This window comes from Caloenas nicobarica, chromosome 15 (genome assembly GCF_036013445.1).
Source record: "Caloenas nicobarica isolate bCalNic1 chromosome 15, bCalNic1.hap1, whole genome shotgun sequence".
In the NCBI taxonomy this organism is placed as follows: Eukaryota; Metazoa; Chordata; class Aves; order Columbiformes; family Columbidae; genus Caloenas; species Caloenas nicobarica.
The window spans coordinates 15,849,422-15,864,205 of NC_088259.1; the positions used below are offsets into that span (position 1 = coordinate 15,849,422).

The 14,784-nt window shown below is 43.0% G+C and overlaps 1 protein-coding gene across 2 annotated transcripts; it reads left to right on the forward strand.

Annotated features, from left to right (window-relative positions):
• The first annotated feature begins 3,017 nt into the window (after positions 1-3,017).
• On the forward strand, positions 3,018-11,172 carry KCNG1 (potassium voltage-gated channel modifier subfamily G member 1). Of its 2 annotated transcripts, none has more exons than XM_065645722.1 (3): positions 3,018-3,179; positions 8,557-9,361; positions 9,863-11,172. In XM_065645722.1, exons 2-3 carry the CDS (start codon positions 8,603-8,605, stop codon positions 10,631-10,633), a joined length of 1,530 nt encoding a protein of 509 aa, XP_065501794.1. In that variant the 5' UTR covers positions 3,018-3,179; positions 8,557-8,602; the 3' UTR covers positions 10,634-11,172. The 2 variants fall into 2 exon arrangements, with proteins under 2 accessions (XP_065501794.1, XP_065501795.1); XM_065645723.1 differs by lacking the exon at positions 3,018-3,179 and adding an exon at positions 7,264-7,287.
• Positions 11,173-14,784: the final 3,612 nt, after the last annotated feature.

Here is a 14,784-nt window from a genome sequence, read left to right on the forward strand (position 1 = left end):
CTCTTGGTCTCCTGATGTTGATGAGATCCTGATCTAAACAGCATAGTCCAGTGTGATTTAACAGTGAAAACACTGCATTAGTCATACGGGGTGGTAACGAGTTCTCCTTTGGTGCCATACTGCTGTGCCTCTTCCCGAAAGGACAGGTGTAGCATTTCGGGCAATCAGAAATCATAGAAATATGGGCTGGTAAATGTCTCAGATCACTGAAACTCTCCCCTGCCCTGAGGCACGGTCACGCATGCTGCAGCCAGTCCTGACAGCTGTTTATCTAACCTTTTCTTTACATCCTCACTGAACAGATTTACAACCTCCTTAGATTCCAGCTACTCACACAGTAATAGTACTGTCTGGTTTGTTTGTTTGTTTCCTGATATCAAAAGTAATCTCCCTAATTGCACTTTAGTAAATTGCTTTTTATCCTACCAGTGGTGGTCACAGAACAACTGTTTACTGTCATCTTTATAAATGTATTTATACATTTAAAGACAGTTGTCCTGTCCTTACATTATGTTTTCTTTCCCAGATCAAATAATCAAGTTACATCTTTCCTCATAGCTAACATTTCCTAAGCCTCTAATAGTTTTTGTTGCTATTCTCTTGTCTTGTTTGCCTACATCTTTCTTTGAGAGTGAGTGCAATGCTTGAAACTGGATAGAGTCATTCAGCCAAGCCCGACTAGTGCTAAATGGAACAGAAATAATGCTCTCCAATGTCTTACAGATGATCCTCCTATTACAAGAGCTCAGAGCAACAGGACTATTTTGCAGCACTGCTCAGTCTACAATTCACAACAGCCTCAAGATTCTCTTCTGCAGTATTTTTACCTAACTAATAGTCCTCAGTTGACATATGATATTCCTTTCTATGTGGCATACTACATAATTTTTCTTCTAGAATTTGATTGTGTTGAGTTCAGACTAGGTCTGCAGTATATCAGGGTCATTTTAAATCTCAGCATTGCATTCCGTGGTTGGAATCACTGCAAATGTTACAAAAATGCCCTCCACTCCATCACCCAAGTTATTATAGAAAACACTGACCAAAGCTGTCCTTAGATAATTCCCTGGGAGACCTTACTTGATGTGTCCTTCCTCTTTGACAGCAATTATCAACAAAGGCTTTTAAATACAGGCTTTCATTAACAAGATTATTACGGACTATTATACAAAAGCCAAAACTCTTCATAAATGGCACTGTGGTCAGTAAAACCAGTTACCTCCCTTCTGCAGATAAAGGCTGAGAGCTGTGCTAAGAAACCTTTATAAAGTCAAATAAAAATCATAAGCAATATCACGGGAAAAGAAATGCAAGTTGCCCACAGCCACAGTCACTGACAGCCCTCTGCACAACTGCTGTTTAACAACTACGGTTGAAGAATATAAGCATGACTACTCCTGTGTGCCCACACAATTCTGAACCACAGTCCAATTTAGTTTAGAAAAAAAAAGAGGTATTTTGCTAAAATTACCATAGTATAGGTTTTTCATTTGTATTACCATAGCAACAAAGGACCTCACTTGAAATGAGCCTCCCCCCCGGCTCTGGCTGGAGTGCACAATGAAATAAGAGACAGTCCCTGTCCCGCTGGGCTGAGAGGTGACTGTCCCCATCCTGCATCGAGGTGCAGCAGTTCATCTGCAGGAAATTCCCTCTCAGACCAGTGCCTAAGCAGGTGAGAACAATCAGAGGCCAAAAGCACCAGTATCTCCGTACCCACTGGGGGACAACAGCACAGGGGATGGGAGCGGATTAAGAGTCTGTGACAGAGTTTAAGGTGCTGGTTTCTCCTTGACCTTGGCACCAAGATTTAATTCGCTCCTTTAAAACGGAGATTAAATCCACACAGAGTACCTTCCACCTAGCTGTCAAACAAATTTCATTAAAAAGTAGAGATACAAAATGATCTCCAAATCTCTGACAATCAGTAATACCAGTGTGCTGTCTTTGCAAGGGTGCTACCGGAATAAAACACAGTTTTAGCTGTCCAGGAGTCATTGCTGTGGATTGAAGGTGAGAGAGATGTTGCGATTTATGCTTTAACGGACACTTCTAAAGCCACTTCTCTCACAATAAATAAACAAATAGATAAAATTACCATGGAACGGGCAAAGCAGCAGAAGTTTTATTGGCGACGACAGCAGCCCGGGATGCCACCTGTGGGCAGCCCGCCGCTTCCAGCCGCTGCCAGCCCCTCCCGAGGCTGCGCCCGGGGCTGCCGGCGGGGCAGCGCGGCGGTCTCCCCCCCGGCCCCCGGCCCCCGGCACCGCGGGCGCGCAGCGGGCGCGGGCTGCGGCTCGTCGGGGCGGGCACGGCATGGCCCGGCCCGCCGCCCTCCCGCTGCCATCCCGCTATTCCCCCTCGGGAGAAGCATTTATCGCGGAGGGGAGCGCCGGGAGCTCCTCCCCCGGCGGCAGCTCAGCCCGGGCCCGCGGGCGAGCGGCGATTTCGCGCGGGGCGCCGGGCGCAGCCCGCTGCTCCCCGCCTCCGCCGCCGGCCGCGCACACGCACAGGGCGGGCCGCGGGCTTCCCGCGGGGTGCGGAGCGGCCCCCGCCTCCTCCCCGCTCGCCGCCGGCCGCCCCATGCGGAGAGCCGGGGCCCCGCCGCCCGCGGCCGCCCGCCCCGCACATGCGGCCGCCCCCGCCCCGCGCAGCGCCGGCGCAGCGCGCTGAGCACGGCCCGGCGCCGCCGCCGACCCCGCGGCACGGGGCTGCCGGCGGCCGCGCTCGCTGCCCGGCGCCGCGGGCAACTTGCAGGCAAGTTTCCCGGGAACTTTTCTTCCAGGAGCGGCTCGGGGCGGCGGGTGCCCGGGGAAGGCGGCAGCGGCGGGGGAGCCGCGGGCATCGCCGCGTCCCGGGGGCAGAGCCCGGCCGGGGCCGCCCGGGGGGGTTCCCCTGGGATGTCGCTCACACCCCGGCAGAGATGCGCATGGCGGGGAGGGGGCGGTGGGTCGTGCGAGTCCGTGCACGGGTTGTAGCAACAGGTTTTCTCCCGCAGCAGGGATGGAAGAGAGGGACTGTCCCCCCGTGCCGTCATCTGTTCGCGGCCCCGGGCTGCCCGTGCTGCCGGCGGCGGGAGGCGCTCGGCTGGCGGAGCGGACGGCGCGGCTGAGTCCCGGCGCTCGGCTGTCCTGTCGCGGAGGTGGCTCACGGCGGGCGAGGCTGATCCAGCGGGCTCGGTTTGTGATGCTCGGTGTTCCCCTTCCCGGCTCTCCCTCTCCCCGAGTCCGGTGGCTGCCCAGGGCAGCACAGAGGCTTGTGTTTCACATTTACTCCTTGCCTAATCTGAAGGTCCTTTATAGCTTTAATTTAAAAAATAATTAGGATATGGCTTTTATATCGATCTATTTGCTGACTTCTATTCGCTGGCAACTAATACATCGGGTTAACTATTATTGATAGATAATGTATTTCTGGCAGATTTTTTTTCATTGTAAAAGACTTGGCGGGGGGGATGAGGCCACAAGTAAAATAACTCTTCCGTGACTACGTATTTTTTCATTTCAGTGGTAAAATATGCATCTATACAAATAAATGACCAATCCTTTACTTTTTAAAAATATGTTTAGGAGATTGTTTTGAATGTGCCTTATTAAAATTTGTTGACAGAAATATATTTCATAGCAGAATAATAACTATAGTTATTAGTTCTAATGTTTTTCAGAACATTCTCCTGGGGATTTAAGTTATCTGCAAAGTTGTTTCACTGCTGATTATTATCTGCAGAATAAGGCTCAGCTTTATAAAACCAAACACTGAGTAACATATTTATCATAATTCAGTTTGTAGGTTGTCAGAAGATGCCAAAAAGCATAACACTGTTTAGATCAAGGAGGGCAATATACAGATATGAGCATATATTTTCAGTTTATATGTTTTTCAGGATAGTTTTGTTTCATATTATACATTGACCTTTATAAATTTCAGTTTCATTTGGCTGGAGGTTCACTTTGCAAGCAGAGCTGAACTTTGAGATCAGTTCTTACTACGTAAAGAGCTGCATGAGTATAGCTTACAGTATTTCAGGGGGGTACCCTGGCAGTGTTGATACAGCACAGAAATCATGTGTCAGAAGATAGCTGAATGTGACACTGCTTGAAAATACTGCTTATTTTAACTAAGGAAAGAAAAAAGGAGGATGGATCACTAAATTGTAAAGCAGTTTCTTTTGGAATTCATTCCAAAAAAATCACTGTATTCCTATTCAACCTGCACTGAAACCTGAAACTTTTTTTAAAAAAACCCCTTAATTTACAAATGGTAAAAAGCAACAGAAAGAAGTTCCAGGCACTGGAATTGATAGAAGAGTCTAGGGGGCAGTTATGCATCTTCATTGCATGCTTGTTATCATCCAGGCGCAACTTTGAATTGTCTGCATCACAGAGCAGTAGCAGGACTCCTTGCAGGAGCTCTGATTACATCAGAGATGCACTGCAGAATTCAAAACACTGCAGAGGACATTGAGGGGGGGCAAGTGATACTTGCAGTGGAATTTTAGTATGTTACTCATGATTTCTGTTTCTTTCCCTCAGAAGGGCATCTTTAGTAATTCTTTCCCCATTATCTAGCAGTCTGGCACCCTTCCTGAATTTCGGCTGAACGTAAGGGCAGTACAGGTTTCTAATTCGATTTCTTCACCAGACATAATGGATAAGAATGTCATCTTCTACAAGACAGATTTTTGAGATGATGTTTTATCTTGCTTCATGTGCCTACCACACCATTTAGAGTCACCAAGAACCCTTGGTATAGGCCAGTTATTCTGTATTACCATCGTTTCTAGAAGCCAGAACAATGATCAGGATTGTATAATGTAGTAAGAGACAGTTCTTACCCCATAAGCTTACAAACAAAATCGGAGACAATGCTCAGAGAGAAGTGATTTGCCCAAGATGAAAATAAATTATGAGCAGGGGAGCTGGAAGGATGAACTGGGATTCACTAACTCCCAAGTATTCAAAAGGCAGAATACTATCTCAGACGAGGAGGGATTTTACTATTTGCCTCACTTAACCAGAGCAGTTTTATTTGAGGATTTTACTGTTCCAGCATATCCTTAAAGTTCAACTTGTTTAATTGTTTGGAAAACTGTTGCTATAGGCTAATGTGTTTGTCTGACCTTACATTCCAGTGTGTTGTCTTCAATCCTTAACACATTTCCTACAGCCATCTCCCAACGTCATCAGTCTGCAATGCATGAACAAAACAGTTTGCTTGTTTTTTAAGCTCAACATCAAAAAAACCCTTCCATTAATTAGATCGCTACTATCTTAAAGCAGCACTGACCATCATTCTGTAGAAGCACCTTCCAAAGGAAAACAAACGTACAGAGAAATACATGGGTTTATTTTTCTCCTTCCTCCGTCCCTTCAAGTCAGGCCATCTTTTCTATTGTCCTTTATTTTCTCCTATTCTTCCTCCTTAGATATGATGCTATGTGTATCTGAGGCAAAGAACATATAAATAACGCACGTACGGCATCAAATACTATAGCTGCCTACGTGGGATCCGTGGGCTCGCCAGTTCTGGTTATGGAAAAGAAGGAGCCACCTTTTGTAACTGCAGTCATCCAGTGTGTTACGCAGAGGATTCATTTGACAATTTAATGTCTTGCACAGGTCGAGAAGCTGGAAGTGAAAATAATTCTTTTTTCTTTGCTCTGTTGTTTCACAGTTGATGCCTCAGGGTTACAGTGTGTGTCTGACACACACAGAACATTTACATTTCCCTCTCCCCATTTCTTCCCATTGTGTCAACAATGGATGCGGTGGGAGATCAAACCAGTGACAGAGATGAGCTGCCTCCTCATTTTTCCTGGCTGAGATTCAGAGGCTAAGTTGTTGCTAACCAACATCATCTGGTATTACAGAAGGGAAGACAGTTAACAGCTCCCATGTATCCATAGTCTTACATCAGTCATAATCTTTATTCTCTTCGGGCCAGTCCTGCCTTAGACACAGTTGAGGCAGAGGGGAAAACACTTGTTTCTAAATAAAACAACAGTTGCTCTAAGAAAAGGAACTGATCATAAACATCCATCAGGTAGCCCTGTTTTCCCACATCAAACCTGCAGCTTGAACTCCCAGTGGCGTTACTTCTACAGATGGTATCTTGGGAATGCTTTAAGAGAAAACCAGCTCTGAGGTCATTAAGAGTACTTCATGTGATGGGACTGTATGTCAGGGCGATGGCCAGTTCAGCTGTTCATACTGCCTCTGTTCAACGTGCTCCAGCAGGCACTGGCTGCACCAGCTATCACCCTCCTCAGCCCCCTGCATTTGTCTGAGTCCTGCAGCATTTCCAGTGGGCAACGGCAGACTGCCGTCATCTGTCATGAAGCTCCACTGATAATCCCAGTATTGGCTAGAATTTCCTAGAATGTGACTTTTTCATTCAATTATGTTTCATTTTAATGTTCTTTCCAAAAAAACAACAACAAAAACCCTTTCATGTTAGCAGGCCTTCGCTCAGTCTTTCTTGAGGCAAGAGACAAACCAAAATCAATTGGATGTTTATTTGAGTGCAGGCCTGTGGGATTTTGTCACTGTTTGTGCCCATCGTTACTTCTAGAGGAGTTTCAGAATTGTCCATCCCCTGCCATGGGGATTTCCAGAGTCATAGCTCTGAAGGAAAGGCAGAGCAACTCAGTGGTACAAGCAAGTATGTAGTGATGAGGCACTGAAAGCTAAACACAGTTAAGATTTTGGCATGGAGAACAGGTTACTTGCCAAATAGCTGTTCTCAAGTCGCTAACAATAGTAATAGAGATCCCACTTGTGACAGAAGGAAGATGATAAAGCTTACCTCAGGCCACAAAATAGTACCACAGCTCTTGGAAGATCTGAATCATGGCTTGTCCATTCTTGTATGTTCCCGTAGGGCTTTCTTTATCCACATGCCCTGAAGGTAAGTAAATGACTGGTTTCCTTTTGTAGTAAAGAAGATTGCAGGTGAAGAATCAGGAAATACTGCTCCATCCAAAGCTCACCCAGGGCCACATGTTTGTAAGAACTGCTCTGGTCAGAGTAATCCCTCTGGGAAGGTAGGAGTAGGACCAAGTTAGTATTTTACTGAAAACAGCAACGAAAGCCCATCGTTCTTAATCTGAAGTGCAGCTGTGTGTTTTAAGTATTTTGCTGTTGTGTATTCATGGGTTTTTCTTCTATAATAGGTATGTAACACTATTGATGTGGTTTATAAACCCCAGCTTCTGAAAACAACAGTTCTGTGTTTAAGGAAGTCACCCTAGCAGGGCTATATATCCCTGGGGTGCGTATCAAAGGGGAGGTAAGTACAGCCAGGAAAAGAACAAAACTGTATACTGCTACTGAAGCCAATCAGGTGTAATATTTGTTACTTTCCTGTGAACTCAAGGTAGAAGGCCAGAATACTTGTGCATAATTTAGATCTATTTATTGTACAGTCTACTTAATAAATAAATACTCTTATTGAATGAAACTCAGGAGCTCCACACATTAAGCTGTAGCTGACTGTACAGATGGAACATCTAGAAGCAGTGCTGTACAACTCTCCTCTGTATGAGCGGACTTTCAGTCCGACTTCTAAAACGCGGTGAGTTAGGGAGGCAAAAAGTTTAGCATTTCTAGTACCTGCTTTTTATAGCCATTTAAACGCTGTGGTTACTTCATTCCACAGACTTTACACTAGTGTTGTGTGAACAGAATTTGAATGTGATTTTCAAAGTCATCGTAAGAATGTTTTGGTTTCCCATAATCAGAGGTGCAGGCAGTCACCGTGGCTCTTGGCTACTCTTCAATCCACTGGAAGGACGGAGACCTATTACTGTATGTAGGGTGTCAGTTATAACTGAAATAATATTCCAGTGTTTGTGTAGAAATCATGTATTTTGTTGCAGTCTGTTGTAAATGAGGCCATAAAAAGTGAGTTGCCATGTCATTAGATGTATATAAACTCATACAAACTTTTTATGTGATCATCAATATAAGTGGGGTTTTTTTCCCCAAATTGTTTCCATATGGCCTTTTAGAAATTAGTCTTATACTATTTTTTAAAAGTGTGTATTTACTGAATTACAACATAATTGACTTCTGATTCTTTCTATATACTTTACGGGTACTAAAATACTCAAGATTTTTATGTGTAATAGTTAAATAAAAATATGCAATTTCCTTTTCTACAAAACACACTTGAATTCTGGGTTCTTATGTGATACTGTCATAATTTTTATAATTCCATTCTGAACGAGGAATATCCTGCAGGAATTATTTCCAGTTTCCCTCTGTCCTCACTGGGAACTAAGACCTCTGCATCTGAGAGAGGAGAAGCCCCTCAGTGTGACAAATATGCCAAGCAGAGCTCCTGAACAAGGGAGGAGCCCTTGACAGAGTCAGTTCTACCCCACTGGACAAACCCATTCTCACCAGAAAGGTCTTCTGACCACATTCAGCCACTGCTGTTTTCTTTCCAATTGTTTTTATCAGCCATAAATGTTTTTGAGCTCCAATCACTACGTTTGTTCCAAACTTGAAAATAATCCCTCATTCACTCACCCTGTGTATCTGGTTTTTGTTCCAGAAGGGACTTGCAGAAGTAGCGAAGTGATGTGAAGTTATCTTCCAAGATGACTCTTCTACCTGGAGAAAATTCCGACTATGACTATAGTGCCCTGAGCTGTGCTTCGGATACTTCCTTCAATCACACATTCTTTCCAGAAACAGAAACCCTTAAGGGAGTCTTCTACCAAAGAGCCAAGCTAATTCACTCTCAAGAGGATCTCCTGAAAGGCTTTCACCCTGATGATCGGAAGCATCATATTATTATAAACGTAGGGGGCATTAAGTATTTGCTCCCATGGACCACGCTTGATGAATTCCCTTTGACACGTTTGGGACAACTAAAATTCTGTAACAATTTTGATGACATTCTAAACATCTGTGACGATTACGATGTGACATGTAATGAATTCTTTTTCGACCGCAATCCAGGAGCATTCAGGACAATCCTGACCTTTTTGCGGGTTGGGAAACTTCGGCTCTTGCGGGAGATGTGTGCGCTGTCTTTCCAAGAGGAGCTGCTCTACTGGGGAATTGAGGAAGACAACTTGGACTGGTGTTGTAAAAGGAGATATCTGCAAAAAATGGAGGAGTTTACAGAAATAAATGAACGGGAGGATGACCTCATAGAAAATGAAACAACAGGTGAAACAGTAGAGGAGACAAAAATCAGCTTGTGCATGAAAAAGTTGCAAGACATGGTGGAAAGGCCCCAGTCTGGCCTCCCTGGAAAGGTGTTTGCTTGTTTGTCTGTTTTATTTGTAACTATTACAGCAGTGAACTTATCCATCAGCACCATGCCTGACCTGAGGGAGGAGGAGGAAAAGGTAAGTTAGCTTTTCAGGATGGAAAATGGTATGTGCTGGGAAGAGCAGAACAAGTACAAGGTCTGATGATCTGGATTTCAATGAGGATTTTGTAGCTGTCTTTAGAGGGGGAAGAATAACGCAAAAAATATTTGAAATCTCACATTACTGTATTCAATTACGTGTAAGAGAATTAATTGTATCAAGTTTTATCTCCAAAGAAAATTTTGTTAGTGTGCATTCTTCTGTACAACTGTATATTACCTTGTTAAGCTTTGTATTTGCTATTTAGAAAGCCTGAAATTACTGAGCAATCTATTCTGTGGAATAAGTAGTTCTTTTTGAAGTTTTGCATGTAACTTGTTCCAATTTGCCAATGTGTTTCCCCTTGGCAACAGCTTCAATTCCTTTAATATTTTGAGTTTTACAAAAAACCAACACAGAAACCTCTCTTCCTGTCACCGTACCAACTAAAATAGTTATTATCCAGTGCCGATTACAAACTCCTCCTCTTTCCTGCAGGGCGAGTGTTCCCAGATGTGCTACAATATTTTCATTGTGGAGTCTGTCTGTGTGGCATGGTTTTCCCTGGAGTTCCTGCTAAGATTCATCCAGGCAAAGAGCAAGTTTGCATTTTTGCGCAGACCGTTAACCCTGATAGACATAATAGCCATTCTGCCCTACTACATCACTTTGCTAGTAGACACCACTTCAGTGGGCTATAAAAAGCCCACCTCCGGGAGCATCTACCTGGACAAAGTAGGTCTGGTCCTCCGTATTCTCCGTGCCTTGAGGATTCTGTACGTCATGCGGCTGGCCAGGCACTCCCTGGGGCTGCAGACGCTGGGGCTGACCGCCCGCAGGTGCACCCGGGAGTTCGGGCTCCTGCTGCTCTTCCTCTGCGTGGCCATCGCGCTGTTCGCACCACTCCTGTACGTCATTGAGAACGAGATGGCAGACTCGCAGGAGTTCACCAGCATCCCCGCGTGCTACTGGTGGGCTGTCATCACCATGACCACGGTAGGCTACGGAGATATGGTGCCCAGAAGCATTCCTGGCCAAGTGGTGGCACTGAGCAGCATACTGAGCGGCATCCTCCTCATGGCATTTCCAGTCACCTCCATCTTCCACACGTTTTCACGCTCCTACATCGAGCTAAAGCAAGAACAGGAAAGAATAATGTACAGGAGAGCACAGTTCTTATTAAAAACAAAGTCTCAGATAAGCAATGCGTCACAAGGGAGTGATATTTTATTCCCCAGTATCTCTTCTGAGACTAGGGACAATGAATGAAATTTAAGTTACTATTTTTCCTGATGTCAAGTAATGTTTTGTTGTATCAGATTCCACCTTTTAATTTGCTTTGGAAGCATTTTACCAAGGTAACCCTCGTATTAAAGTGAAGAAAAGGAGCTATTAGCCAGGAACCGATGTGGTTTAAGAAGCCTGTTATGATGCTGTTTCTTCCCTTCCCAGTATAATGTATAGGACAGATCTTTCACTGAGATCATACAGTGGGATCTTAGGAATTAAAAGTTATCTAACAAAAAAAAAAAAAAAGAACAACATATAATTGTGTACTTGGCAGGCTGTTTTGCCATTTGTAATACACATTTTTCCAACCAAATCACAATGTATATGATCATTAAACAGGCTGCCATTTTTCTTGTTCTTCCTGTATATAAATAATGTAAATACAACAAAATTAATGGCTAAATTCTCTCCCAGTAAAATGCCTTCGAGCGTAATGGAAATAACCACAGATGCTTGTCCCATTGTGCTCTTAAAATAACATTAAGTAAGATTTGTCATTCACAACAGCAACTGTGTATTTCTTGGTAAGTCAGCCTTAAACATACCAGAAAAGAACTGAGCTGTTCGTGTGATAACCTTGCTAAAGATGTAAATACTTATAGCTCACCAATTTCAAAATTTAATTCAAGTTACAGTGTTGATCCCATGTCATTGAATGCGGTATTCCCGGGGACTAAGTCTTTAAGTTTTGTAGCATTTAACATTATTATTGAGAGGTGACTAGCTGCAAATCAAACGAAATATGCATGATGAGATGCCAGTCGTTCCCTACCATCTGTTTCCATGTTTTTACTTTACCTCAGATATGAAACAGAATTAAAGAGGCCTGTTTCCAGGGGACACCCTACCATTACTTGGCAAATTGACTCTGCGGCAACCCATTCACATTCAGCATTTGGTTCTTTAAGAGGAGCAGAAAATATATGGTCGTGGGAAGTTGCCAATTATGAGAAAAAGAAAATATCATTTGAGTCATGGAGGGGGGAGGAGTACTGGCAGATTTATACTTTACTGTCCTCAATCATGAGGAACTTACGACTTAATTAACTATACCTTTGCCATCATTACAGACATCATAGTAAGGGAGAAAATTTTAAACAGCATATGAAAAAGCAATGAAGGTCCTCAGACACAAGCGTGTGTTCCTTATCTGCACGTGTGTCTTGGTCTGGGTTCTCCTGCTGAAGTCAGCGGGAGCACGTGGGTCAATGAGACACTCGGGTCTGGCACAAGTTTCTATGGAGATTAATGACAGATCTCGTGTTTATTTTAGAGGGAATGAGACTGGCTTGCATAGCAGCTCAGCACTAAAACTTAAGACTTTAAGGAAAAAAAGAAGTTAAATACACTCATTTGATTTCATGTGTGCTTAGAGGCAAAGAAAAGCTGATCTTAAGAGTCTCACTTTTTTCCCCCCTCTTTTTTTAGTAAATTCACTTATTAACAGTTAAGAGCTAGAGAAATTTAGAAGTTCCCATTGCATTCACAAATGCTTCTCTATCCTGATTTTCAGAAATACTATTGCTCATTGGCATTTCTGGAGCAGGTTGCTAGAAATGCCACAATGCATGATGTGCATTTTGTGATGTAAATTAAGGCCAAGGACACAAACATTGTCCTTTCAAAAAAGGTAGAATTGTTCCTCAGCCTATGCTGTTTGGCCAAACCCACATCACACTGGTTTTCTTTTCAAATGTCTATAAAACACAATTTGAAGGTATTCTGGTATGCTCGTTCTTGAAGAATAATTCTAAAACTTTTAAAATGCACTTCACAAATAATTAGGGCTCTAGCATTCTTCAGCCTGCCATAGGTAAATATATCTATGGAGAATTACGGCAGCGTGCTAAACTATTCAGTCTAAACTTTTGGTAATTAATTATGTACCAGAGCTACAAATGTAACCAGCTTTTCACTCTTGTTCTTCAGCTTTAATTAGAGGACAAAAACCAGGAACATTGTGACAAAAAAAAGGGGGCACATTTGCCATCCAAAATACTCTTGATTTCAAAACTGTTTGATCATGTGTAGCATTGGCTCCAACACAAGTGCTATACGTCCTTCTACCTTTGTGTCAGCATTCATTATAAAAAGAACTGGTAATTAGATTAGTCCTGTGAGCAACAGTTGCTTATCTAAGAATGTGTTTGACAAGCTGAGCCATAAATAAGAAGCTGTAAGTGAATACAAAGAGAAATCAAGACTTACCAAATAAAACCTAAGCTTATTTCCATGTTGTGTTAGCTAATAAATGTTGAACATCCATCTATTTTCTCAATGCCTTTACATTATAATTCTAGCTTGATTCTGAAGTCCTTGTCCAGAAAAAAATAACAAACCAAACGAACCACCCTGGAGCTGGGTGTTGGTTGAGCAAACCTGTGAAAGCATCTCGCCTGTTGCAAATTCTGCCTAAGCCAGGAACACATAAGCTGGCCAGGATGTACCCCTATGTAATTTTGTACTTGGCAACACATTACTTGTAAGCATATCAACATGTTTTACTATGAAGCGCTGTAACAAACTTGCTTGTGTCTTACAGAAGGTAATACATACTGTAGTCCTTACGCTAAATAAATCCAGCTATATGTCTTAAGAGCACAACATTAGTATGAAACCCACATGCTGCGTTCCAGCTTTTACTGTGAAGGCTGGAGGTTTAAGATCATTATGCCTCTTTACAGTATATTAGCTAAATTTCAGTCAGATTCATTAAAATTATGGATTGATTCCAAAGCTGTTTCCAGTGACACAGCTGATAGCTACCAAGTCAGCTATCGCTCCTTTTTTGCAATTTAACAGCATGTGCAGTCAACAAGAAAGTTCCAATAAAAACACCTTGTGCTTTTATGAAGTCAAAAGAATTGTTTGAATTGCCACAGCTGAAGTGGTGCATGTTTCCAATAGAGATGGGGTTGCATTGCTATTTATATATCCTATGTATACTGCAGTAAAATGTACAGTATGAATCCAAACAGCAGTAGCTGCATTAATTTTGATTAATAAAGTGTTAGGCTCTCCTTTCATTTTCATGTGCTTCTTATGGTATAGAAAGACTATCACACGTGCTATAGGCATGTTTGACAGCCCGGGGTCGGTATGAGATGTGAGTGGCAGCTGAGGGAGCATTTGGGCGATGAGCATGGCGAGCTGAAGCAGCCTGGCTGTGGCAGAGAACATCTCCCAGGAAAGAAAATGATCTCAGTACGGAAAAGTCTGGGTACCAATTCAGCGGCTTGTATAGGGAAACCTCTTCCTTGCCTGTTGTCCCGAGAACCATAATCACAGTGAACTGAGACATAACTTTAAAATATTTGAACCATTTAACCAAAGAATCTAACAGATTCAGAAAAGAACAGGAAGGAGCTGTGGAGATTGAGAAAGAGAAAAGTCCCTTGATAAAACCAGAATTTCCAGGTAAGGTGGTGTATTAAATTTCTTTCTCCAAAATCTTTCCCTGCTCCATCTTCCTTCCTCAAAAACAATAAGAAAAGCAACAAAATTCACTTGGTGCGCGCAACACTGATAAATGAAGACAGAGCCACAAGGATTCTCTAACTGTACATCAAAGAACATAATTTGCAAGGTGAGTTGGAATAATTTGTATTACACTAACATTCATTCCACTTCAAGCTCTTAGGGAAATTCTTGGTAAGGAATATATAGGAATTGTCTCAATTCGTCCCTTTGTATTTTTTTCCACTGTAATTCAATACTCCAGATTCCCATAGTCAGAGTCTTTAGCAATGTCCAATTAAACAATTTAAGAAAATCATGCAGAACTGAATCATGGGTTTGCACATCATCAGATGCACGTCTGGGAAGGAAAACTGGCATGCTCTACACGTTCATGACTCACGTGGGTAGAGTCTAACTGGGTATGCAGGATGATGCAAAAGCAAAAATTCTTGCTGTTGAAGGTTCTCATTCCTACTGCTATAACTAAACTCTGTAACCAAAACCAGAGTTTCATAGGAATCTCTGTGGGCAAAAGCTTTCCACTCAAACAGTCCTTTAGGCTACAGGGTGAGACTCAGAGTAAAAATCCATTTTAGGCACTTAGCGAAGTGCCTGAAGGGGCAGCCTCGTCAAAAGATCTGGATCACCACTGGGAGATCCGTGTCTTCTCT

What these genes read in the sequence shown, in the direction of transcription:
- KCNG1 (XM_065645722.1), top strand. Translation starts at nt 8,603, where the DNA reads ATGACTCTTCTACCTGGAGAAAATTCCGACTATGACTATAGTGCCCTG. An exon ending in TGAGGGAGGAGGAGGAAAAG is followed by an intron (nt 9,362 to 9,862) that starts GTAAGTTAGCTT and finishes TCTTTCCTGCAG; the next exon opens with GGCGAGTGTTCCCAGATGTG.